Below are 26,528 nucleotides of genomic sequence, written 5' to 3' on the forward strand. Positions count from 1 at the left end.
AGCCTTCATGAACTTATATATGGATTTATTCTCCTCAACTGTTTGCGTACAGGGGAATCCCCACTTACACGGGGGTTCCATTACTGGCTACCACTCGTGTCAGTGGGATGAGCGTATGTGCCATCTAGTCTGCCTCCAAACTGCCCCCTTTGGGTGCCACAAATGGCACATGTCACTGGTTGAGCGTGTTCTGATCATGCATGAGTGCAGAGGAGCCTGTATATGGGTGCCAACTTGAATAAAATATTGGGTGGAGGCCAAATAATTGAAATTGAAATACTTTATTGTCACTTGTACAACTTGTATACACAAGCACCCCCCACTCAGTTCTCTTAGTCTTAATTCCCTTGTTTACTGACGCACACCCACTAAACCCAAAAGTCAGTTGCCCTGTTGTTATCTTTTCATTCAGCAGCCTAACAGCCCATGGATAGAAGCTGTTCTTTACCCTGTTGGTGCGACTAATCATGCTTCTATAACTTATGTCTGAGGACAGGAGATCAAGAAATTGCCAGCCAGGATGTGAATCATCCCTGAGAATTTTCCTCACTCTCCTGAGGCAACGTTCTTCTGCTATTTCATCCAGCGGATTCACGGGACAGCCCATAATATCTTATGCTGTATACACCACCCTCTGTAGGCACTTCCTATCAGTTGATGACAAACCAGCATACCACACCATGATGCAGTATGAAAGGACACTTTCTTTTGTTGACCGGTAGAAGGAGATAATCAAATGTTGATTGACATCATTCTTTCGCAATACTCTGAGGAGATGGAGTCTCTGTTGGGCTTTCTTAACCACCTGGGTTGTATTTTATTCTTTCTTTCTTTCTTTCTTTCTTTCTTTCTTTCTTTCTTAGTATTTATTAAATAAGCTCCGCTCTGCATAATCAATCACATGATGGGGCACACCCGCACTATTTGAATGGCAATGCCCATCAACTTTGGGGTGGCCCAGCCTCTTCAACTATTTTATTGGGGGGGGGACCTTGGCCCCAGGAGTTGGCTCCTATGATATGGTTTTATACAAGGTCAATCAATATAGTCTAAATTGAGGGGGAAATTTGCACCTGAACCTTGTCCAATTCAAAATTGTCCCCAAGACCCACATCACTGGTTAGCATTAACACCAGGCCTCCTAAGCCCAGCTCAAATGACCAGTCAGTGCTAAGAAGTCCAGGAGAACTGATCTGGTCACCCCACCACCTTTCCATTCTGTGGTCATCCTCAGGAATGACAAAGGGCAAATCCTCACCAGACTTTCAAAGCACAGTCAACAGACATTTAAAGCACTTGACCCCCCCTCTTAAGACACTTGGAAACTGTAATTCCCCCCTCGCAGGACTACAATTCCCAGCATCCTTAACGAACCACAATTCCCAGGATTCTTTGGGTGGGGGAGAAGCCATGTTTAAATGTATGTTGTGAACATGCAAACAAATTATTGGATCTTTGAACTGAGAGACGGCTTATTGCATGGGGGAGCCAGAAAAGAGCGCAGGAGGGGGAGAGCTGCGCCCAACAAGTAACTTACTCCATCCCGTTGTTGGGATGAAATGAAAAACACTTTTCAGTTACAAATGATAGCAATCGATAAACTGATGATGATGATGATGATGATGATGATGATGATGATTATAAGGCTGTGCAGTCCTAAACGGGCTTACTGGGACGCTAACTGCCTCGAAAGCAACAGGGCTTTCCTTGCTCACAATAAGGACTTCAGGGAAGATACGTTTCGAATGGATCATGTGGCAGCGTGAAATAGATCGGAGATCTAAGAAAGTCCTCCCAACTTCGTTGTTCCATGTTGTGCCGCGTATGCCCTCTCCCCTTCCCCGGCCACAGGCTCCCCCTCCCCACGAGCAACACCGCCTCCGAGGGGCTCTGTTGGGGCCGCCGCCACGTTCCGCGACCGGCCCAAGGAAGCAGCCCGGCCGGCAACCAGGGCGGATCCTTGCAGCTTAGGCGCCGGGGAAGGCGCGCCCGAGGCGCAAAGCTCTCGTCGAGGTCTCCAACTCCCTTGGCTCCAGGGATCGCGCCGGCGGCAGGGCCCCGCCTCGGGATCTCCAAACTTGGAAGGGGCAATGGGCTCTCTCCACTGGCCAGGCGCAGCCCGGCCCGCGAGGAGGACCCACCCCGGGGGAGGCGAGAAGCCGCGCTCACCGTTGCTCACCGAAGCCTCTCCGGCGGCGCGCCATGAAGGTCGAGTTCGCCCCGCTCAACATCCCCCTGGCGAGGAGACTGCAGACGGCCGCCGTCTTTCAATGGGTCTTCTCGTTCCTGCTGCTAGGTAAGCGCGTCCGCGCCCCGTCTAGGTGCCCGATAATCGCCTAGATCGCTTGGACGTAAACAGAAATTGCAGTAAACGAATGTGTTCGCGCCGCAGGCTAGTGGAAATTTTGTTTTTCTGAGAGTTAAGCCTGATTGGAGCTGGGAATTGTCGAGTTAGTAGAGATCACGAGGGTCATCCCCCTATAATGAAGGAATCTCTTTACCCAAGTAGGACTCGAACCCACGACCTTGAGATTAAGAATCTCATACTGTACCGACTGAGTTATCCCAGCTGTCGAAGGGGATGCTTATACGATCGGGCTATAATGGAATTCTGTGTAGGCAGCTCATGAAGTTTTACTTCTGAGTAAACATGCATGGGATGGGGCAGGATTCGAGCTCAGGCACGGTGCAAGTTGACTCACAAGTAAGTCTCACTAAGCTGAGGTTCAGTTCCAAGCAGCTATGCTGTAAGCCTGCTGCCTTACTAAGGAGTAAGTCGCACTGAAACAAAGTGGGATTTAGGAAACCAGAGCAGAGTCTGGCTGTTGGCTTGCGGTTCTAAACGCTTTTGCTAGGAAATAAGCCCCTCCTCACTTGATGTGGCTTACTCCAGAGTAAGGCAGCAAGCCAGTACATACGTCTTTGTGACGAAATCCCCATTTAAAGCCGTGGGGCTTGCTTCAGAGTAAAAGTGCTTTAAGCTCAGACTGCACCACCTAGAAACAGGCAAGATGCATTCAGTGTCCCACGTGGGGATTTGGAAAACTGCCTACTGGAACTTTATACATTTGTGATGAGCTTTGCGCACTCTCGCGGAAAGGTTGTGATGATGTGATGGCTCTAGCATTCTAAGAGAGCAATTCTATGCAGCAGAAGCTGGAGGAAAGCAGTGTTAAGTGCTACCCCACAAGTCATGTGACAGAGCTGAATAGGTTCAGGCTCCAATTTAAGTCCCTCCTCTCTGGTCCCACACCCAGAATGCCCCTTTTTGGAAGTTACATTTGGTCTCACTTCAACTGGCTGAGCTGGGATGAGAAAATTATGCAGGGCCATCTTTAGCATATATGGTGCCATGGTGCAAATTTTCCACCCAGCTTTTTTTAGGGAGTAGTAGGGAGTCTCGCATTGCTAAAAACATACCACCGATCGGGCCAGGGAAAGCAGCATGCAGATTGTGCCAGTTAAAATAATGTATCAGAACGCCACCACCAGGGAAAACAGCATCACCGGACGGAAGGGGTGGCGATGCACACTTTTGCCCCCTCCCAAAGAGAAATCAGGAGTGCGCCATCCTCAGTGGCGTACTAAGGTCAGGTGGTGCCATTTAGGTGATTGATGGGTTAAGCAAATAAATTTTGATTACAGTACAGTGGTACCTCAGGTTAAGTACTTAATTTGTTATGGAGGTCCGTACTTAACCTGAAACTGTACTTAACCACTTTAGCTAATGGGGCCTCCTGCTGTTGCCATGCTGCCGGAGCACAATTTCTGTTCTCATCCTGAAGCAAAGTTCTTAATCCGAGGTACTATTTCTGGATTAGTGGAGTCTGTAACCTGAAGCGTCTGTAACCCCAGGTACCACTGTATTTGTATACTGTATTACTAAAACATCATGATCTAGGATTCCGTGATCAGCAGAGATGTCTTTTGGAGATATTTAAAGGACTATCTATACCCAGAAGTAAAAACTGCTAGAGTACTGGTCTGCACCTAGTGACACATTTCCAAATTATTACTGGTAATTTTGGATCCCGGGGACCAATGGGCGGGTCGGGGCCGGTTGGCCACAAGTGGGCAGGCTTCATTTAGTCAAGCGGGTTGGTTGCGAGAAGAAGCCTCGCGCCCCTTTGGCTCCGCAGGTTCGGGTTGACGTGTCCATCATGCCCTGTACCAGATCTCAGTCTGAAAGCCAGAGCACCATCAAATTCCCAAAGCGGAAATTGATTAGGAGACGTCACAAACCTCTAGAGAATGAGGAGGCTTCGAAACTGGACACAAGCCCACTGTCAGTTTCACCCCAGAAGCCAGTCTTGCCTCTCAGCCCATGTAAACGTCTTGGAGATGACAATCTCTGCAATGTCACCCAGTTGCTGCCTTGCTCCTCGAGTAAGCAGGGTAAAAAAAAAAGAATAGCTTTCCATCCACTTCTCCCAAGGGCTGGGCTTTACTTTTCAGCAAGCGTTAAACCCCCAAATCTCCAACTAAGGGCAGCAGTTTGGTTCCCTCTCCCTTTTGTGGTGGTCAAGAAACCCTAACACTTCACAGCAGCATCGCCACCCAAGGATTATTAATTTCGGAGGGTCACTTTCTCATAGCAATAAACTATTTCCCTCCACCCACCCAGCAAAAAATCACAGTTCTTTTCAGATGGTAACTTACACTGCTGCTGCCACCCGCTGCTTTAGTGAACAAGATGAAACCCTGCTGAGCACAACAGGAAAACTCCCATGGTGCTCAGCCTCCCTTAAGTACGGTACTTTCTGGAAATGGCCCTGGAGGTAGGAGCAGAGCCACTGAAGCACAGGGTCCCCAACCCCCACCTCCCTGGGATGCTCCAAAAGGATACCATGATACTGCAAACTGCCAGTCAGTCAAGAGGAGCAAGCAGGGTCACATTCCACCTATCTTTCTCCCAACAACTGTCATCAGCCATGGCTACTAAGGCAGGTTCAGTGGTATGGCCAGTCATGAAGCCAGACTAGAACATATCCAAGTTGCCTCCAAGCAAGCCTGAACCTATCAAACCTCTCCATTCTTAAGGAAATCAGCCCTGAGTGCTCACTGGAAGGACAGATCGTGAAGCTGAGGCTCCAATACTTTGGCCACCTCATGAGAAGAGAAGACTCTCTGGAAAAGACCCTGATGTTGGGAAAGATGGAGGGCACAAGAAGAAGGGGACGACAGAGGACGAGATGGTTGGACAGTGTTCTCGAAGCTACCAGCATGAGTTTGACCAAACTGCGGGAGGCAGTGGAAGACAGAAGTGCCTGGCGTGCTCTGGTCCATGGGGTCATGAAGAGTTGGACACGACTAAACAACAACAACAAGCATGAACCTGGACTGTTGCCACCCTTTCTAGTTCTTTGCCCCCAAAGGGGCTATTTGCCAGTGTAATAGTTGTCTAATTACTGAGCCCAGGGAGATCTTCTTAAGGCAGGGACACACCACTGTATTCAGAGCTACAATACCTCTCAGATAAAAAGGAACCTGTGAAATTCAGAGCTACCCAAAATCCTGTCTCATGGGCAGATGCAAGAGTGCTGATTATCATTGTGCTGATGGTTAATCTTTTTCAAATGGAGCTACTGCACCCCACCCTGGGGTCCCTTGTGAAGAAGGGTAGGCTGAAAATATTTCAAGCAAATAGCTAAATGAGGAAAGCCCTGTTAAGTTTTACAGCCTAAAACCGGTTAACAATACAAAAGATTACAACTGTTTTTCTTATAATCTGCTTCTGAAGTCAGAGCAGTGAGTCATTTTGATGGGTTCTGTTGAAAAGGGGCTTTCGTTGTACTCCTTTTGCTGCCTGCTAGAAACATTTTTGTTTACCCGGATATTGAGAATGCTGATGTGTTCTTAGTTTATTGCTGCTTCCAATTCTTTGGATGTTTTAATTGTTTTCACTAATAATTTCATTGTATTCTTCTTTCTGTAAACCGCCTTGGGGTTTTTTCAGGGAGGCGGCAGTTACAATCACTTGGTGTATAAATTTCACGAAATAAATAATATGTTTAAAAACAAACAAACTCGGAGATAGCCACATTTCACTTGCAAACATATCTACCCGTATCCTAAGCAGCTCATCCAGGTGACTCTTGCCATATGATTGCCCCTTAAGTAATTTATAACTGCCTGACTTTAAGACTCTTCTGTGACATACTAGAAACAGTACTGGGGTGTACTGTACTGGGATGTACTGGATGTACTGGGATTATTTAGCTAGTATATGTGTGTATGTAGGATGGTAATTTCTAACAGGAGAAACTAATCTTGCAAGTTAGAATGTAGAGAAGAGGTGGAGTCAAAGAGATACCAAATGCAGCTATTTTTGGGGGGGGGGGGGAGAGAAGGAAATAAAAATAATAGTAGCGCCATGGTGAAGTGGTACAGTATAACCCATGCCCTACTCCTTAAACCTGAATGATGAATAGAAATGGCATTAAGAAAGGAGTGCTTCAAAAAAGCACACAAAACAAATATTTATTGTTCCTTCATTGAGATGGTTTTGCAGGGCTTCAGTAGCCAAGCCTTCCTCCTCTCCCCTATAAAAACATAACATAACCATAACCAGTGGCTACTAATCAGCTCATTATCCATCAGAAATAACCTTCTAAGATCCTTCACCATAGCTGTCAAGCCATTTGTTACAGCAAACTGAAGTCAGAGCTTCAATTTTCCAACCAAGTCTTGGTTCACTGAGACTTCTCTGTCACATTACCTTCCTCCCTTCACCTTCCTGGGGATTTTTAAAAAAGCTTTAACCACAGTTTAGCTGTAATTTTTAAGAGTAGTTTTTGTGTGAATTACCACAGATCGTTTGATGCTGTACTACTAACTGAAAACAGGGCAAAGAGGAGTTGCTAAAAATAGTCATACCAACCAGTGCAGAGTTTTACATACAACCATCCAGATGGAAAAGATCCTTGGATTTGAGAAGAGTTTGGATTTGATATCCCACTTTATCACTACCTGAAGGAGTCTCAAAGCGGCTAACATTCTCCTTTCCCTTCCTCTCCCACAACAAACACTCTGTGAGGTGAGTGGGGCTGAGAGACTTCAGAGAAGTGTGTCTAGCCCAAGGTCACCCAGCAGCTGCATGTGGAGGAGCGGAGACGCGAACCCGGTTCACCAGATTACGAGTCCACCGCTCTTAACCACTACACCACACTGGCACACTGGCTCCTTCTAGTCTCCAGTCTACTGCTTGGACCAACAAAATCTGCACAGCCCACCTGTGACTTGAAAAGCTGTCTTTCGGAAAGCACTTCCTTTGATGGGAAATAAAACTTTTCCAAAAGTACAAGTTTGCTTTGTGAGCTACCCTGCACTTTTGGAAAAGTAGGCTAGACATTTTTCTAAATAAAGTCCATGAAAAAGAATGGAAGGGAGAATAAACTTGGGTCACTCTTGGCTGCCTGCACACCAGAGTTTTTAAGAACGAAAAGTAAGCCTGCTGGATCAGACCAATGACTCATCTGGTCCCGCATTCTGTTCTCACAGTGGCCAACCAGATGCTTGTGAGAAGCTTGCAAGCTGGATGTGAGCGCAACAGCACTCTGCCCTGCTGCAATATGCAACAACTGGTATTCAGAGGCATAATGCCTCTGGCTGTAGTGGTAGAGCATAGTCATCACAGCTTGTAGCTATTGATAGCCTTGTTTTAATAATAATAATAATAATAATAATAATAATAATAATAATAATAATTAATAACAGCAAATTTTATTTATACCCTGCCCTCCCTGGCCAGGGCAGCTAACACCAGTAAAATTACAGTAAAAACATAATAGGAAAAAAACCCAATTTAAAATACAGGTTAAAATGCAATTTAAAATGCAGCCTCATTTTAAAAGTAGCCCATAGATCAAAACCATAAGGGGAGGGAAACATAAGGGTCAGACTGAGTCCAAACCAAAGGCCAGACGGAACAGCTCTGTCTTGCAGAAAGATGTCATGGCCCGCAGGGCCCTAGTCTCTTGTGACAGAGCGTTCCACCAAGTCGGGGCCAGTACCGAAAAGGCCCTGGCCCTAGTTGAGACCAATCTAACCACCTTGTGACTTGGGACCTCCAAAATGTTGTCATTTGTGGACCTTAAGGTCCTCCGTGGGGCATACCAGGAGAGGCGGTCCCATAGGTACGTGGGTTTTATAACTGTTGAAATAGTTCTTCTGAAATCTCTTGCTTAAAAGATTCCAAAAAAGGTCCTTATGATGACTGAGGTTTTCTGAGGACACAACATGTCAACACAATATGCTAAAACTTTTTTGTATATAGGAAATTAAGATTTGTACATTTCCTTTTGAGAAATGTACAAATCTTTGCCAATGTGAGTTATGTACAGCTGTTCAGTTTCGCAATCCTAAACCCATTGATCTGGGAGTGAGTCCTACCGGTTTCAGAAAATACTTCCAGTTGAATGTCTTTAGGATTACTGCCATTGCAAAACAAGAAATGTGATCCATTTCCTAAGCATAAACAAATAAAGCAAAACTCAGCAGGATAGGTTACTAGGTCACTGTTACATATGGAGGCAACCTAAAAACAACTAATTAGTGGTTTTATTAAATGTACAATACTCCCTCAGCAGCATAGGAATACTGTAAAGGCTGATTAATTGTTTCAAGCTCTGAATTGCATCCTTCATTAAAGTGAAGCACTGGACATTTGGCAATTCAGTTGAGGAAGTTTGAAGTACGATTTGTGTTCCATCACAATTTGACTATAACAGCGATGGATTTGTAATCTGGTGAACCGGGTTCGATTCCCCGCTCCTCCACATGCGGCTGCTGGATGACCTTGGGCTAGTCACACTTCTCGGAAGTCTCTCAGCCCCACTCACCTCACAGAGTGTTTGTTGTGGGGGAGGAAGGGAAAGGAGAATGTTAGCCACTTTGAGACTCCTTGGGGTAGTGATAAAGCGGGATATCAAATCCAAACTCTAAACTACATACCATACTTTCCCATGTATGAGACAACATCCCCCTCCATTTTTTAGTCCAAACTTTGGGGTCATCTTATACATGGATTTCTACCATAAGTCAGTGGTGAGCTATGTGTCAGCTCGGACATTCCTGGCAGCTCCTGAGTCAATGAGGCTGGGCTTCGGAGGTAGCTGTAGAGCCAAGCTGAGATGAGGGAAGCAAGATGCAGGCTCCTGCCATTACGCAGTGAAATACATCACCACTTCCATCAACCAGGGCAGTGGGTCGTTCAGGAGTTTTAAAAGACTGATTTCTTAATTTTGGGCTCCCAAAAGTAGGAGTCATCTTATACATGGGGGCCTCTTCAACGCAGAAAATACAGTAATTTTCTGTAGGGCAGAAATTAACCAAAGTACCTTGGTGTGACCAGCACATATTGTTTCCCCCTTATGCTGGTGGAGTTGTAAGGTACAAGGAACATATGTGGTGACATGAAACTATGTACAGTGGTACCTCAGGTTAAGTACTTAATTTGTTCTGGAGGTCCATACTTAACCTGAAACTGTTCTTAACCTGAAGCACCACTTTAGCTAATGGGGCCTCCCGCTGCTGTGCCACCAGAACACAATTTCTGTTCTCATCCTGAAGCAAAGTTCTTAACCTGAAGCACTATTTCTGGGTTAGCAGAGTCTGTAACCTGACGCGTATGTAACCTGAAGCGTATGTAACCTGAGGTACCACTGTACCAAAGTTCTGAAAGCAGGTTGTAATGGAAACTGATATTATTGTTGGCAAACAGGTTTGCCCTGGATGCTAAGTTATGTCTCATCCAATTTTGACGGCCAATTCTGACCTTACTTCTCAGCCATTATTTCTATATATCTGTTGCTTGCCCCTCATCTAGTGATCTGTTAAGTTTGGAAGCATGCATCTTGATATTCTATAGATCTATTGCTTTAAAAAAGTCATGTTCTTTACCATTTCCAAAAAAAGCCTGACTCATAAAATATGTGCCGCCAGGGGTGATGTGGACCCTACTAACTTTGCTTCTACTTTGGGGCCGTTTGTTATTTATATGACCAAACAATCCCATGGTTGACACATTCCAACTAAATATGAGTTTATTTGGCAACATTCATGATTATTTGGTACAAATAGGAACCCTGTATTCCCAGTCACCTGGGTGGGGTACAAATATAACAACTACTACTACTGAAAAAACAAATAAAGCAAAATGTAGTATTTACCAACGTCTTAAGCATCCAGAGATTGTGCTGATGATGTTTACATTACTTTTATTGCTGCTGCTTACCTTGTGAGGGGTGGCCCTGAGGAACGCCAATCAAGGGACTTACTTCTGAGAAGTCTAGTATGGCTTCACACACACTGTAAATTGTGGACAGCTTGGTGTGGAGTGTTCCAGTTGTTAGTACTACATCAGACTTTTGAGCCAACATTACAAATGCAATTTCTTATTGGAGAGAATGCAGAACTTGGCTTCCAAATTCCAAATGTGTGATGTGTGGAGTGTCGCATTGTATGTCTGAGCCTGAATGAACAACCAGGAGGCACCTTTCCTTCAACCAGTGTGGCTAGTATAGGAGCAGCCAGAGCTGCAAGAGTCCCCTTCATAGCAGAGCTCTTGTGTCCTTATGAAACACTTCTCCATGACTAATATCAGCAAAAAGCCATTTGCATGAATTCGTGAAAATACTCTCTTGGAACTTTCAGCTTGTGGCTCATTTGTCCTAGCATACATCTAGTTTCTGCCAGAGGCTGCTCTCCAAAGCAGAACAGACAAAGATAGCAGTTGTTCTCTTATTAATCATCTGTAAAGATCAAGGACATGGTGACACGAGGAAGGCAACTGTATGGGGCTTCATGCAGATGAAAGAAATCAAGTTTCCTATCATTCCTGTTCGGCTCAGGCAAATTTCTGTATATGGATGGGGCCTTACTGAGCATAGATTTTTCCAGATCTACTAATGGTTTATGTAGTGGAATAACTGCTAGGGAATTATTGGCATCCGTCTGTCTCGAAAGACAATGGAGTCTGCCTCGGGGGTGAAATCAAACCGCTGGAAGATCACAACGTCTGCTGTGGCTACAGAGACCGGTAACTCCTAACTGCTGCTTCCCAAGTTGTTTTTGTTGCATTAGCAGCACTGAAGTGACCTCTCTGGGGTGCAAGCCTGGGCAGTGTTTATGGACGTCTTGGACTTTCCAGATGACAATTCCCCTCTCTTGGCCTCACTGATGTGGTCCAAAGGAAAGCAGAGCAATACATTTGGCACCAGCTTGGCTTCAGGTGTTGCCAGAAGGAGGTATGCAAGACACCATCCAGGTATCTTAGAGACTCCATTCTGGATTTGTGTAAAATTTGCTCCTTAGTCTTTTCTTCTCCTGCAGATGCCCCACAGGGTAGCAGGTACAGATTTCTCCTCAGGGAAAATTAGGACCAGAGTTTTCTTTCGCCTAGATGGGCTACCTTCCTGGGTTGATGAGCCACACCTGCTCCTCACTTCCCTCTATGGTGCGTGCAGAAGCCACCTTTTTGACCATTGGACCCACTATTGCTCTTGTCTGCACAATCTGCTGGAGCTTGTCTGCAGGGGAAGTCCCCAACCCACTGAGGGTTTGAGACCCATTGGCTACCCTCCCCTAGTTTAGTCAGCCAGTCGGAACATTTCCCAGAATGTGGCTGCTGTCGCATGCTGACAGCTTCTAGCAGCCACAGGTGAGAGCTGAGTGCAGGATGGGGACCAAAGGTGGGCAAGCTACCCCAGAAGTAGCACGATGCGTCTCCCGCCAGAGGTGTTCCTCCTAACCCCCCCATACACTCCATACAAGAGAATAAAATGTTGCAAATAATTGGCAAAAAAGAAAGATTGAATCTTTACCACAGTATGCAGCCTCGGTCCAGTATACCTGAAACGAGCATCTCCACCCCCATCATTTTGCCTGGACACTGAGGTTCAGTGCCAAGGGCCTTCTGGTGGTTCCCTCACTGAGAGAAGCCAAGTTACAGGGAACCAGGCAGAGGGCCTTCTCAGTACTGGCGCCCGCCCTGTGGAACGCCCTCCCACCAGATGTCAAAGAGAAAAACAACTACCAGACTTTTAGAAGACATCTGAAGGCAGCCCTGTTTAGGGAAGCTTTTAATGTTCAACAGACTACTGTATTTTAATACTTTGTTGGAAGCTGCCCAGAGTGACTGGGGCAGCCAGATGGGCGGGGTATAAATAATAAATTATTATTATTATTATGCCACTCAACTTGCCCAGTGGTGCAGGGCAGGACTTTGGGCAGAAGTTCAGGGCCTCACTCAACAGAATGAGGAGGAGCCCCCTGCCTCAAATGCAGCAGTGCTGGCTTACCACATTTGAAACACGGCCATCGAAAGGAATTGCAATCCCACCTCTCCACATTCTTATACCATTAGGCCTGGAGTCTAAAATTACCAAACGGCTCGCTTCTTTGTCAGTGAGGATGAATTGACTTTCTGTCATTCCATCCAATGCTCTGACAGCTCCTAAACCATTTATTATTCATTAATAGAAGCTAGAGGCACAGCCTCGGACAAGTGTTTCCTGCTTAATCCAATTAGTGTAATAATGTTTGCTGAACACCCAGTGCAGATTAAGCACAAGGGAGACAACTTGCTTCAGTGCAATGACTTTGTGTGGTGCTTTTCTGTTAGGTTTTTCCTTTATGCGTTGGATCCCAAATAATGTTGCGCCAATGTTGTATGTCTGACTGGAGTCAGGCTGTTTAGATGAGGAGCTATACAAGTGAGCCAAACTGGAAGTCTGGCTCCAAGTGCTTGCTTTCATGAATGTTGCAGTTCCATACAGTTTGAGGGTGAAAATAGGGATGTTTTCTGAATGCCAACACAGCTCTCTCCATCGCTGCACATTGCAATGACACCTCCTGCCATGTAACAGAAGCACAGTTATCTTCTTTTTAAACCTGGGGAATCTCTAATCTCACGATGAATCTCCTTGCGTATGCCGTCTAATACAACAAGTGGGTATTGCAGTGCAAATAAATGGTGCAGTGTGTTGGGCTCCCTATTCAGGATTCCAGTTGCTCCATTCTTTTCCCCCACCCTGAGTAGTTTGCAATCCACAGCCAGTGAGAACACTTGGGCTGGATCTAGACACATCAAAGAAGAGTTTCAGTTAAACGCATTGCAAGCTTTGTATGAGAAATCGGGTTAGGAAGAATGGAATTCCACAGCGCCATCTGGTGTCATAGTGTTAGAATGCATAAACAATGCATATAAAGTGATTTTTCTTTGCCAATGTAGCTGAGTCCTTAGTTCTCATAGGTTTGTTTGTGAATCACTTCCCTTCCTAGGCTTTTCCCCTGCACACCGCAGGGTCTCCACTATCTTCTTCTTGTCTGTGAATGTTCCCATTTTTGGCTGTGAAAGCAACAGCAATCACAATCTGAACTTCAGAAATAGAGGAGATTATATATATTAATTATATGAATAAACACTTACATCAGGAATAGAAGTGAAGCTGATGCTCTTCTGTGAACTGGCGACTACTATTTATTGAAAGGGAATCCTCAAAATTGTTGCCAAAGCCCCTGAGAGACAGTTTTTTATTAGGAACAGGTACAGTGGGACCTCTGGATGCAAACAGGATCCGTTCTGGAGCGCAGTTTGCATCCAGATGCGAACGCAACCCACGTCCGTGCATCTGTGCGGGTCGCGATTTGCCGCTTCCACGCGTGCACCTGACGTCATTTTTACCGTCTTTGCATGCGCAATCATCAAAACCTGGAAGTAACACGCTCCATTACTTCCAGGTCACCGCAGCACGCAACCCGATAATACTTCTCCCAAAGCTACTTCAACCCAAGGTATGACTGTACTGGAAACCACAGAGGGTGCAAAGTTCATAATCATAGCAACATATATTAAGGACTTTACAAGGCTGTCATCTGCTGGTAAGTCTAGTATTCAGCAGGGAGCAACAAACTCTGGTTCAGGTGAAGGAATTGCAAGATCTAGGCTAGGGAGCACACATGTAAACACACTGGAATCCTTGAGCTCTTCTTTCCTTATAGACAGCTTGTTGTAACACACAGTACATCTAAAGTCATTGTGTTTTTGGATCCCTAACCCACAGCCCTCAGAATATCCTTGGGGAGTCTGAAAAAGTTTCCCCACTCCTGCTCCTAGGTCATGTGGGGTGTTTTATTTCAGTCTCACTTCCTCATTGGCCATTAATGTGTCACCTATGGCCCTGTTTCCTTCAAACCACCCTGTTTCCCTTAGGGACGTAAAAGCAGATGCAAACCGAGGGGGGAGGGACCCTGTCCAAACCACAAGATGTTTGTGCCCTGCCCTCAATTTCATTTGTGCTAGAGGGATAACTTTAAAATGCATTTTCAATATTAGTCCTTGTCTTGGAATATCTGAGGGAAAGTGCCTCTGGTCATGGGAAACACATTTAGGTTGTGTACATATTTAAAGCACCCCCATTCCAATTGATTGATGGGAATTGTAGTTTTCCCCTCGCAGAGCTAGAGTTCCCAGAGCCCTTAACAAACTACCCTCTCCATCTCCCATTTTATCCTCACAACAACCCTGTGAGGTAGTTTAGACAGAGATAGTGACTGGTCCAAGGCCACCTGCTTAAGATTCATGGTGTTTAGCAGGGGCTTGACCCCTGGGGAAAACCAAAGCCTGCAATTGGGTAGGAGAAATCACGCATGTGGAGAAAGTCAGGGATAAATTGAATGGGAAGGTGCAGGAACTAAACTGAAATTAAATGCAAACAAGAGTGGTGGACAAGCTCATCCTGGATGGGGCTGGTGGGAGTTGTAGTCTAAATGACTGACCATTTACTCTTTCAGGTCCCTAACATTGCTCAGAGTGACATGCAGAGACTTACCAGTTGAACTGCCTGTGTCACTGTGTTGCCTTTCACCAAAAGTATGTTGTTGTCCAAGGTTTATGTAACTTGGTCTTCAACTTGCTTTTAATCAAAGCTGCTTAAGAACTCTCTCATGTGTTTGTTGTTGATCTTTTTAACACCATGAGCTTTGTTAACTTTGCTTAACAGGTCATTCAGACAAACACAGAAAGAACAGTGGGTGTGTTAGTTTGAGCCTTAGCGTTTCTGAGTTCATTTGGCTTCCTACCCTAAGGAAAGCAGGACGCACATCTCAGGGTAAGCCCTTGGTTAGTACAAAAACAAACCTATCCTATCAGCTTTTGTTGCTATCTGGACTGTGTGGCAGCCTTTGTGAAGTCTTTGAATAGCCCTGCCAGGTACTAGTCATCAAACTTTGTGTGACTTTCATACCTCAAGGTCATGTTGATGTTAAGCCATGTGGAATCCTGCCAAGGAGCTGAAAGGGTAGTAATTCTGTCAAGCCAAGTGAGACTATATTGAGTCATTGTCATGTCAGGAACTTGCTCAGCCACAAATGGAATACGTACATCTCGGCTTTTGGAATAAGTTGCAAAACTTGTGCTGCAAGATACTTGTAATACAAGAACTCATGACCACTTGCTTGATAAATCGAGAGGAAAGTTTATCATAACTGTCCTCTCCCCTGAAATGTTCTCAAGATGCCTTTGCTTTAAGTTCTGCATGTACATGGGATTATTGTGCCGGCTCTAAATCTGTTAAAGTTTGGCACTGGGAGAAGACTCTCTCTTTTGAAAGTGTGTTACTCAAGAAAGGTCTGGCCTTCCATGTCTTTCACTCTTCCAATTCCTTTCTGTCTCCTTGTCTCTTGCCAAATAATTTCTAAATTGTGTCGGATTATGCATTTTGGATACAAGCTATATTGCGGGAAACAAATGTATTTGATTTGGATGAGAAAGAAAATGGAGAGTTTAAAAAAACAAAGTTTGGCTTTAGACAATTTCTTCTCAAGTTCATTTCCCTTAAAATGGTGAATTCCTATACACGTCTACTTAGAAATATGTTCCATTGAGCTTACTGCTAAGTGAATTGATGTAGGATTGAAAGCAATGGAACTTACTTCTGAGTAGACATGAACAGGGCAGCACAGTTGGCTGCCTATTTTCCTGAGGCTCTTGTTTGCTGTATCTGCCACTGTCTTGTTTGCTGTATCTGCCACTGTCGTGTTAGCCCTACTCAGCCTCTGACACCTGCATATTGAGTGTGGATATCTGAAAAGTGACTTTTGCATCTATTCATGTATACATGTCAGGATTAGAATAATTTACCATTAGTGTGGTCCCTTTTTATTCCCAAAGCTAAAAATAAATTATTGCCCAGCTTCAGCTTGAAACTATCATGGAATTGTAGTACCGAACCACATATTCTCAGCAGAATGATTAATATTTATCATTTTAAATTATCCAAGGCAGGACATTATGTCTCCGTGCTCTGATTTCTCGTTTTATCAGGCAGAATGACAAAAATGAAACAAAATAAAGGAGAAGCCTTTGAAAGGGTAAAATAAAAACCCCAGCATTTGATGAAGGATTTCCAAGGGTATACAGTGGTACCTCGGGTTACAGACGCTTTGGGTTACAGACACTTCAGGTTACAGACTCTGCTAACTCAGAAAGAGTACCTTGAGTTAAGAACTTTGCTTCAGGATGAGAACAGAAATTGTGCAGCAGCAGCAGCAGCAGCAGGGGGGTTGCAGGAATGCAAAGGATACAATAGAACCTTCCACTGCTGTCAACAGCAATATCGCAGTGTTACGAGTTTTGGGGCAGAGAGCAGGTTGTATGTCAGAGTTGAGAGCAGAGAGTTGCAGAGAAGCAAAGCAGCAAGCTGGTGTGGCTATGGGGGAAGCACCCTCCATGGATTAGGTACAATGAGAACTCTCAAGAGGCTACTGTTGGCCAGCCATAGGGATCACGATGGGAAAGGAGAAGAAAATGGCAAGGAGGTAAAATTATGAGTTGCATTCATCGTATGAAATGTTTTGTGTTTTCTGTGTCTCTGTTTTTAGCACAATGCTGCTGTGGAATCTTCATGATCTTTGTGTTTGGAGATTACTGGTTTATCTCAGCTATTTATGCGCTCTGGCTCTACCTCGACTGGGAAACCCCCCAAACTGGAGGGCGAAGATCCAAGTGGGTCAGAAACTGGACTGTGTGGAGATACTTTAAGGAATACTTTCCAATTCAGGTGAGTGAAATATTTTGCAGTGAAAGTGAATGTGTTTGTGTGTGCACGCTTGTGCGCTCTGCGTATGTCCCAGAGCATGGGGAGGAAAGCCGATGTAGTTTGCATCTCGTTAGGATTCCACTTCTGTTTTGTTTTGTTCCATTATTATTCCTGTGCTGAAATTTTGCACGTGTGGATGGCCAACGTGAAGAGGCCATCACAGAAACATGGCCACACGTTGCACTAAACAATGGCTGAGCACCACATTATGGTCCTAGATAAGCCTTGGGCTTTGCATGCTCCCCTTCTGTCCTCCATTGTGACTGGAAGAAATGGTTCTGAAAGCTTTCAATCCTTTTCTTGCTTAACTACAGCTTGCCATGCAATCCTAACAAACCAACTATGGTTGGCTTGAAACAGCTTGAGCACAACAGGACTTATTTCTGAGTAGCTCTGCATAGATTGCATTATAACACTATGGAGCTGAGATCTCTGTGTCTATATACTCTACAACTTCCATGTCCATTTCTTATTTTTAACCCAAATTGAGGTCTCTTCCAGAGAACCTGTTCTTTGAGCAATTTTCCTTATTTGTGGGTGTGGAGGTTAGGCAACAGGACATCAAGGGAGTGTGGTGTAGTGGTTAAGAGCGGTAGTCTCGTAATCTGGGGAACCGGGTTCGCGTCTCAGCTCCTCTACATGCAGCTGCTGTGTGACCTTGGGCTAGTCATACTTCTTTGAAGTCTCTCAGCCCCACTCACCTCACATAGTGTTTGTTGTGGGGGAGGAAGGGAAAGGAGAATGTTTGCCGCTTCGAGACTCCTTCGGGTAGTGATAAAGCGGGATATCAAATCCAAACTCTTCATCCAAACTCTTCTTACCCCCCACTTTCCAGAGCATTTCCCCATAACTTTCCATCTCATCAAAATGTCTGGTCGGGGGGGGGGGAGCATGTTTGTTTTGCAAAAGCAATAATTAGCTTTCACTGTGGGGTCTGAATTGGCCAGTATGCAATTGCCAGTCAACTTTTAAATTAAGAGTGAACTTCTTACTGAACCTTTATTTCAGCTCATAAAAACCTCGGATTTGGATCCAAGCCAGAACTACCTCTTTGGGTTTCATCCTCATGGCGTCCTTGTCGCTGGAGCTTTTGGAAACTTTTGCACAGAATACACAGGTTTTAAGAAGTTATTCCCTGGTCTGACTCCATACCTACACATCTTGCCTTTCTGGTTCAGGTGTCCTTTCTTCAGAGACTATATTATGTGTGCAGGTAAGCAGTAAACCCTAGTAATTCAGATGTGTCTGTTTTTCAAAAAATGGAATTGATGTACAGTATTTTTTTTAAAAAATGTGACCCTACCTGATTTCCAAAGCAACCGAACACATTTAGCAAATCAGATAATAACAGTGGGCTGTATTTAACATATCACTAAGGAGAATGTTCTGCCAGTTTCAGGAGTTTTCCTTGTGCAGCAGAACATTATTCCCCTCTGCTGCCCCCATACACCAAAATACAAGTCACAAAGATTCAGAACTGTAGAACAGCCATCAGAAATTGAGCTCGCAAAAAGATCATTCGCCAAAGGCCTTTTCGAAAAGCCACGTCTTCACCAACCATTTGAATCAATGTAATGCTTTCACTGGCACACTTTGTTCACTTCGTAAAGTAAGCTCTGGCACGTGGCTCGATTCTCACAGCCCTATTCAGGTGTTCTCCATCTTGCACATCACCAGAGGACGCAGAAAGAGGAGATTCCGCTCTACAGATGTACTCCTCAGGTCTGGGTAGTGAGAGGGTAGGGGGTTGCAGATGGGGAAGAAGGATTTAGCTTCAGTCACCCCCTCACATGATTATTAATTGCATGAGCAGGGCCAGATTTACGTATAAGCTAAACAAGCTATAGCTTAGGGCCCCACTCTCTTGGAGGGCCCCAAAAAATTTAAAGGGAAATTAAAACTGGATGTACATTTCTAAAATACAATATAAAAAACAAATAAAACAAAACATACATACAGCAAGTGTTTTGTGCTGTGTAGGCTCCTATGATGTAAGTAATGGTAGCCTGCTCCCTAATTACCATATAGCATATATTCAACACAAAAAAGTGACAATTTGTTGTTGACAAAGGACAGCTGGACATATAAAGGGCCCCATTACCTTCAGTAGCTTAGGGCCTCATCAAACCTAAATCTGGCCCTGTGCATGAGGGGGAGACACCCAAACAGGGGTCATCAAATTCAGTAGTAACAACATGTAGGCACTACTGTTTCATAAGTTAAAACGGTAGTTTGTTACAGAGCATATATAAGAAATAATTGGATATCAAATACAGATGAATCCACCATCTTTTGGGATAGCTTAAAAAAAGGACATCAGAGCAGAACATTGAAATCTAGTCAGAGTATTAATAGCAGCTAAGTGGTGTACTCCCATAATTCCCACAGAACAAAAATAGTTTTAATAAAATTTGTTTTCTTTTGCCTGCCACAGTGACAGAATTAATGGAGCTGGTATGCTTAAGGGAAGGTAGACAGAGAAATGAGCAATTTGAGGGTCAGTGGGCCCCTTTTAAGTACATGAAATGAGAACCTCAGTTAATATTTTTTAAAAGCTTTTCCCACTGCTGTCATATTCAATTAAATAATTTGATCATTTATATTGTAGATATTTAAATAAACTGTAATAGTGAGTTTTTAGAAAACATATTTATATTTGTCTTATAATTCATTAAGGGCACAATCTTAATACAGGATTATTTCAAAATAAACGGTAAATTAGTGACTATTAGATTGCATTATGTAATATGTCATTTGTAGACTGTTTGCATGTTTATAATAAAGAATTAGCTACTGTACGGAGCACAAATTTAACTTCAGCAGATTTTTTCATTCCACCTGACTAATGGTTTCCATGCAACGCTGATTGGGTATTCTGTTATTTCTTTATTTATGCACACTTTCAGGGCTGGTTTCAGCATCCAAGAAGAGTGTGTCTCATGTGCTCAGCCACGAAGGTGGTGGAAATGTTGCTGTGATTGTAATTGGAGGAGCAGAAGAGTCTTTAGATGCCCGTCCTGGAAGCCTAACTCTTAGCATCCTCAAAAGGAAAGGCTTCATTAAGGTGGCTTTGAAACATGGGTAAGTTCTATGTGTAGACCTCACCCATTAAGAATAAAGTGGTAACACACAGGACATTAACTGGGAATATAGAGAACTTGTCAATTGAAATAAGATGGAATGTAGGTACCCAAAACATGAAATGGACTATAGTGGTACCTCAGGTTAAGTACTTAATTCGTTCCGAAGGTCTGTTCTTAACCTGAAACTGTTCTTAACATGAAGCACTACTTTAGCTAATGGGGCCTCCTGCTGCCGCCGCGCCCCCGGAGCCCGATTTCTGTTCTTATCCTGAAGCAAAGTTCTTAACCTGAGGTAATATTTCTGGGTTAGTGGAGTCTGTAACCTGAAGCGTATGTAACCCAAGGTACCACTGTACTTGATAGCATTCTATAAGTATATCTTGTCGTTGGCTACCGTCTGTCTCAGGAGACAATGGAGGAGTGTATCTTTGGGAGTGAAGTCAAATGGTTGGAGAGTTACAGTGCTGTAGAGACTGATATGAGATAGACATGTTTTGTTGTGCTGCTGCAGATGCACCGTGGCGTTTCTTCTCTCTGCAGTCCTCCCCAACAGTCACCCTCCTCTGGTCACTGCTGCGGATACACAACCTGTCTGTCTGTCTCTAGTACTGGGGTTGTCTGCAAGGCATTCTCCCAACTTTTGCAATGCAGTTCCCCAGCCAAGTAACATCATAGTACGAAAGCACACCTGCTGTGCCACAGTGTGCGTTGACATGCGTTACATTAGGGGAAATTGCTAGAGAAAATTGCATACAAAATCTGTCAATTTCAGTTCTCTCAGTTTCTCATTTTCCCCACCTTCAATTCAGTTCTCCATATTTCTGCAGCAATCTGTGACTTTTTAAAATCATCATGAAAATTCATCAGCCTTTTAATGTGAATTTCTCCTAATACATTTTTGTACGGAGTTTCAACTTTTGCAAACAATTTCTCCTAATATAAAACATTTTTGTATGTTATTTTCACTAATATATTCTTCCCTCCCCACCCCCCACTCCGATATGTGCCTTTTCGTAAATGGTTGGAGAACTGCATCCCAGAATTTGGATAAGTGCAAATTATGAAGAATTCTCACATTGTTTTGGAAAGTGAGAAATTGATCAATTTGGCTTTGAGTGTGAATTAAATTTATCCTCCACACCACATGTATATAAAAATGAGGGGAAAAGTGCAGTGTTGTGAAATAGATTCCCCTCCCCCATAACAAGAACCAAATATTCACACACAGAAAAGAGCTTATATGTCTAAGAGTCATTTAATACACAAGTATGAAATTGCACATGTAGCAACTTCCTGTTTCATGACTTTTTTTTACTGTGTGCTTGCAATATTTCTTTGTAAGTGAGCTATTAGCCAACAGCAGTCCTATGGGCCATTCCCTTCCTGTGGTTATTGTTCCCGATTTCAACATTTTTTGCATTTACTGTCATTTCTAACTTTATATCTTGGTAAAAGAGGCGGCTAACTACAATTTTGTAAAAATCCTATGCAATATTTTTTTTCTGCCCTGTGCTCAATACTTCACTGATTTTGGCTGGGGAGAGGGCTGCCTGCCTGGGCATGTGCACTTTGTGTCCATGCCAGAAATTTTATGCAAGCATATGGGTTGGCCATGCTTAGGTTTGGCAATGGTCCCCACTGGCATGTGGTCTCCACATGGTTAGCCAAGGCTGAATGGGGCCCTCAGGCCAAAATAAGCTTAGCCACCGACCTCTGATCTATGCAGTGCTATTTTTCTAGAAAAACAGGTGCTGGAACTCACCATGAACACCTCCCTTATTCTCTTAGAATGGAAACGGCGCCCACCTGAGAGGTGCTAGAACTGAGTTCTGGCTGAAAGAAAGCCCTAGACGTATGGCATCTGCTTAGTTAGTCCCATTTGACTAACCTGGTTTAGTCCTGGACTAATATTGCATTTAGTTGTGTAAATGGAGGCTTAGTCCTATTTCCTGTTGAGCTTTTCCTAGGAGGCAGTAGGTAGCAACATGAATTTAGTGCCAAAGTTATTTGTTGTTGTTGTTGTTTAGTCGTGTCCGACTCTTCATGACCCAATGGACCAGAGCGCGCAAGGCACTCCTGTCTTCCACTGCCTCCCGCAGTTTGGTCAAACTCATGCTGGTAGCTTCGAGAACACTGTCCAACTATCTCGTCCTCTGTCGTCCCCTTCTCCTTGTGCCCTCCATCTTTCCCAACATCAGAGTCTTTTCCAGGGAGTCTTCTCTTCTCATGAGGTGGCCAAAGTATTGGAGCCTCAGCTTCACGATCTGTCCTTCCAGTGAGCACTCAGGGCTGATTTCCTTCAGAATGGAGAGGTTTGTTCTTCTTGCAGTCCATGGGACTCTCAAGAGTTTCCTCCAGCACCATAATTCAAAAGCATCAATTCTTCGGCAATCAGCCTTCTTTATGGTCCAGCTCCTTTAAATGGGTATACTGTCAACCGATTGACATGAATTATGTCAACTGCGTTGTTGCTTTTCTCTGGCAGGGCTCAACTGGTCCCAGTGTTTTCTTTTGGGGAAAATGAACTGTTCAAACAAGTTGCAAACCCCAAAGGATCAAGGCTCAGAACATTGCAAGAGAAACTGCAGAAGATTATGGGGTTTGCATTGCCTTTGTTTCATGGCAGAGGAATCTTTCAATATAGCTTTGGGGTGATGCCTTACAGGAAACCTGTTCACACTATTGGTAAGTTCTTTTTGCTCTCTTTTTGCTCTCATATGCACATGTTTAATATACAAATTTGTGTCAAGAAATAGTAGCCGCTTAGCCTTTGAAAACAGTTCCATATACCATCTAAGCACCAAATGCAGAAGAGGAAGAAGTTTGAAATAAACATTTGTCTCTTTCCTGATCTTTTATATATAGGTTTCCTCGTCTACCCCTGCCCTTTGACTGTGTTGTGTTTATATGTAGCTCCTAGAATTTGTCAGCAGAAAATAATCTACATAACATGCTTCAATTCATATTTTATTACCCGCATCCCTATGTTGTACGGTTGGTGTGGTATGTTGTGTTAAGAACATTATAAGAGCCTTTGTGGATCAGACCAAATGTGTTTTAACTATTATTTCCATTTATATACTGCTCTTCTTACAAGATCCCAGAGCAGTTCACAAGTAAAATACAAACCAAACAACTGCAACAACAAATCAAATAAGATGATATATTAAAATCACCAAAGCTTCAATACAGCAGTGAGATAATAAATACTTTGATTGCATATCCAATAAAACACTGACAGTTGGGAAACTCTGGCCTGCGAGCGCTCCAATTGGAGAACAGCCTTTACCAAAGTTGTCATGGACTTTGAAGATGCTCAAACTCAGGATGAAAGGGAGAAACGTGCTAAGAGGAAGGTATGTTTTGCAAATCCACATCGTGATCAACTCCTGCCAGGAAACCTATGTTCCCACTGTGGAAGGACATGTGGATCCAGAATTGGCCTCCACAGACACTTACAGACTCACTGTTAAGACCATATTAATGGAAGACAATCTTACTCGGATATGAGTGATCGCTAAAGGAGGAGGAGGAGGACTTGGACCAGAGAGATTTGGGTTCCTACTGTACTCAACCAAGAAGCCCACTGGGTACACTTCAGTGATTGTGGATCCCATTATATCCCAGCATGATTACAGATCTCATTATCTTTCAGCTGAACTTACTATATAGGATAATTATGAATATAAAATGGAATAATCCCCATGCATGTCTCCTTGAGCTCCAAATAATAAGTGGTTTAAAAATGTCCACCTACATTCCCATTTGGTTATCTACCAAAACCAGGTTATTGCAGGAGTTTGATAATATGTTGAGCAGTTTGTACTTTTTCCTATATTGCATTCCACCATTCCTGTACTTTGCGTAGTTTTCAAATGGCAAACTTCTAGCAACACACCATATTCTTGAGGTCGTGTGCAAGTATTATGTCAGCTGCTTTAAAATGTAAACAGGATCATAAGATATGTTCTAACCACTTTTGTCTGGAGTGAAGAGAGGACTGAAAACCACTTCTGGCTCAACTTTTGATTAAGAGAAGTGCTCTTCTAAAAAGTGGCATTTTGCTTGCTACAGTACGATACGCCACAGAATATGTTGAGAGGTAGATTTGCTTTTGTAAATACAAGTTAGAGATCATTAGAGGAGGTGTAGGAGAGAGGAGAAGAGGCTAAGAAAAGAATGAATGCTAATTGCAAAAACACTAGAACCTAAAAGGACGGGTGCATTACTTTGTGCACTGACTGCTAAATTTAAACTGACCTATGCATGAGCCTTTTAGGGTGGAGCAGGTTCCAGGTGCTGATTCAACCTGTTGCTTTATGAAAGTGATTTAAAAATAGCAAGAAAGAAATGCATGGTGGTTGTGATTGAACAAAATAACCAACTTTTGGAAACTGAAAAGTATACAAGAATAATTTGCAACAAAGACACAGTTCTGTTAAACAAGAACACAAGGAGATCAACTGGCATACTGGTCATTTTAAACTGTGAACGCCTAGGTAAGTAAAAGGACAACTTCTATGATGTTTTGTATGCCTTTGTATCTTTGAGCACTTATAAACATATCCCATGCATATAATAGTGTCCAAAATTTACAAACTACTTCTAGGTTTAGATGGCACCATAAAGAAACAGGTTGTTCAGATCGCAGCAGTCATTTGATTATAAATACTGAATAAGGAAAATGTGCCCATTTTACTAGCCCAATAAAGTACAGTGGTACCTCGGGTTACATACGCTTCAGGTTACAGACTCTGCTAACCCAGAAATAGTACCTCAAGTTAAGAACTTTGCTTCAGGATGAGAACAGAAAACGTGCAGCAGTGGCATCAGGAGGCCCCATTAGCTAAAGTGGTGCTTCAGGTTAAGTACCGTTTCAGGTTACGAACGGACCTCCGGAACGAATTAAGTACTTAACCCGAGGCACCACTGTACTTCCATTCCTTAATAGGCAGTTGCCTGTAATTAACAGAGCTGCAGCAGAAGTCCTTCCCACTTGCAAATTTATTTTCTTTGGACATAATGACATACTCTGTTTTCAGAATGGCTTCTTTTCAGCAAAAGAATCTGTCTTCAGTATGTGAGACTGTTTGGAAAAGCAGTTTGTTGGATGTAAACCACTTTGATTTAAAGAGCAGTATATAATTTTTATGAAATAAAGAAATAAAATTGGGAATTTTACTTTTCATGTGACCATTCATTTTGTTTGTTTTCACTTGCAAATTGATATTGCCATTCATACTGTATGTACATGAAGAAGTGTTGGAAGCAACCACGTTGTATAGATCTTTGTTAACAGCTTCTAATGAAGTGGTGACACTGATACTGCCAATTTCGCCACTATTTCCTCCTTGGACATTGCTGTTTCTCTGCAGTACTAAGATCACACAGAACCATTTTTGAAAAATGTATTCAGGAAAACAACATAGTAAAGAGTATCCACATGCCTCAGTGTGAGTGGTATTGAAAAACCGATAGGTAGATATTCCTACTGTCCACATTTGACAAGGTCATTTGTGATGCTCTGCTAATGCAGGAAAGTTTAGAATTTGGATAGCTCTAGAGGTCCCTTACAATTTATGAAAGATCATTAGATATTTGGATCAGAGCAATTACACAGATGACTCTCACTGGGATTTTCTTATTTTGTTTTTGATTTTGCAGTTGGGAACCCTATTGCGGTGAAACAGAATCTGAATCCCACCGTTGAAGAAATTAATCAACTCCATGAGAAATATCTGCAGGAACTCCAGGAGTTATTTGACAAAAACAAAGAAAAGTATGGGATATCAGAGCACGCATCTCTCACATTTACCTAAATGCACGTTCAAGTACAAGGAGAATCTGATTCAGAAGAGTTTCTTGCTGGTGAAAAGCAACCTTTTACCCCATCCAACCCTTCTCTCCAACAACTTACAAGAGTTACAATCTTCTTGTGTAGCTGGGTACAATGTGACGCATTTGCTTTTTTTAAAAAAAAATGATTTGCAGTTCTCTCTGTGGTTTTTGTATACTGTGTTTTGCTCTATTGTCTGGGAATGCATTTTTATTCCTTCTCTCAATGGATGCAATTCTGTAACAAAACATTGCAAATCTACAAAGAATCCTAGTGCTTTTTAATCTTGTGCTTTTTCCGAGACAGACTCAATCTGTAAGCAGGGATGATTGGTCTGTACTATGTGAAGAGAGCGCTTGTGGAATAAGTCTAGGGCTCCCATGTCTTCAGTCTTGTTCCTCCAGGAAATTTTTCCTACCTTTGAAACAGGTAGGGATTTTGCAGAGGTATGCTCTTGCAGAGTTCAGTTAGTATCCGAGTGGTTGCAGCAGAGAAGCCTTTGGTTTTTTT

General features: G+C 43.4%; 1 protein-coding gene across 1 annotated transcript; it reads left to right on the forward strand.

The window, feature by feature from the left end:
- The first annotated feature begins 1,650 nt into the window (after positions 1-1,650).
- On the forward strand, positions 1,651-26,151 carry MOGAT1 (monoacylglycerol O-acyltransferase 1). The gene is given in 11 exon segments (XM_083742119.1): positions 1,651-1,900; positions 1,902-1,932; positions 1,935-1,988; positions 1,991-2,024; positions 2,026-2,174; positions 2,177-2,296; positions 16,882-17,060; positions 18,108-18,312; positions 20,006-20,180; positions 22,668-22,867; positions 25,847-26,151. Coding segments are annotated over 11 exon segments (1,392 nt in total). The 5' UTR covers positions 1,651-1,810; the 3' UTR covers positions 26,002-26,151.
- The last annotated feature ends 377 nt before the right edge of the window (positions 26,152-26,528 follow it).

This window comes from Podarcis gaigeae (genome assembly GCF_964106915.1).
Source record: "Podarcis gaigeae genome assembly, chromosome: 5".
Taxonomy (NCBI): domain Eukaryota; kingdom Metazoa; phylum Chordata; class Lepidosauria; order Squamata; family Lacertidae; genus Podarcis; species Podarcis gaigeae.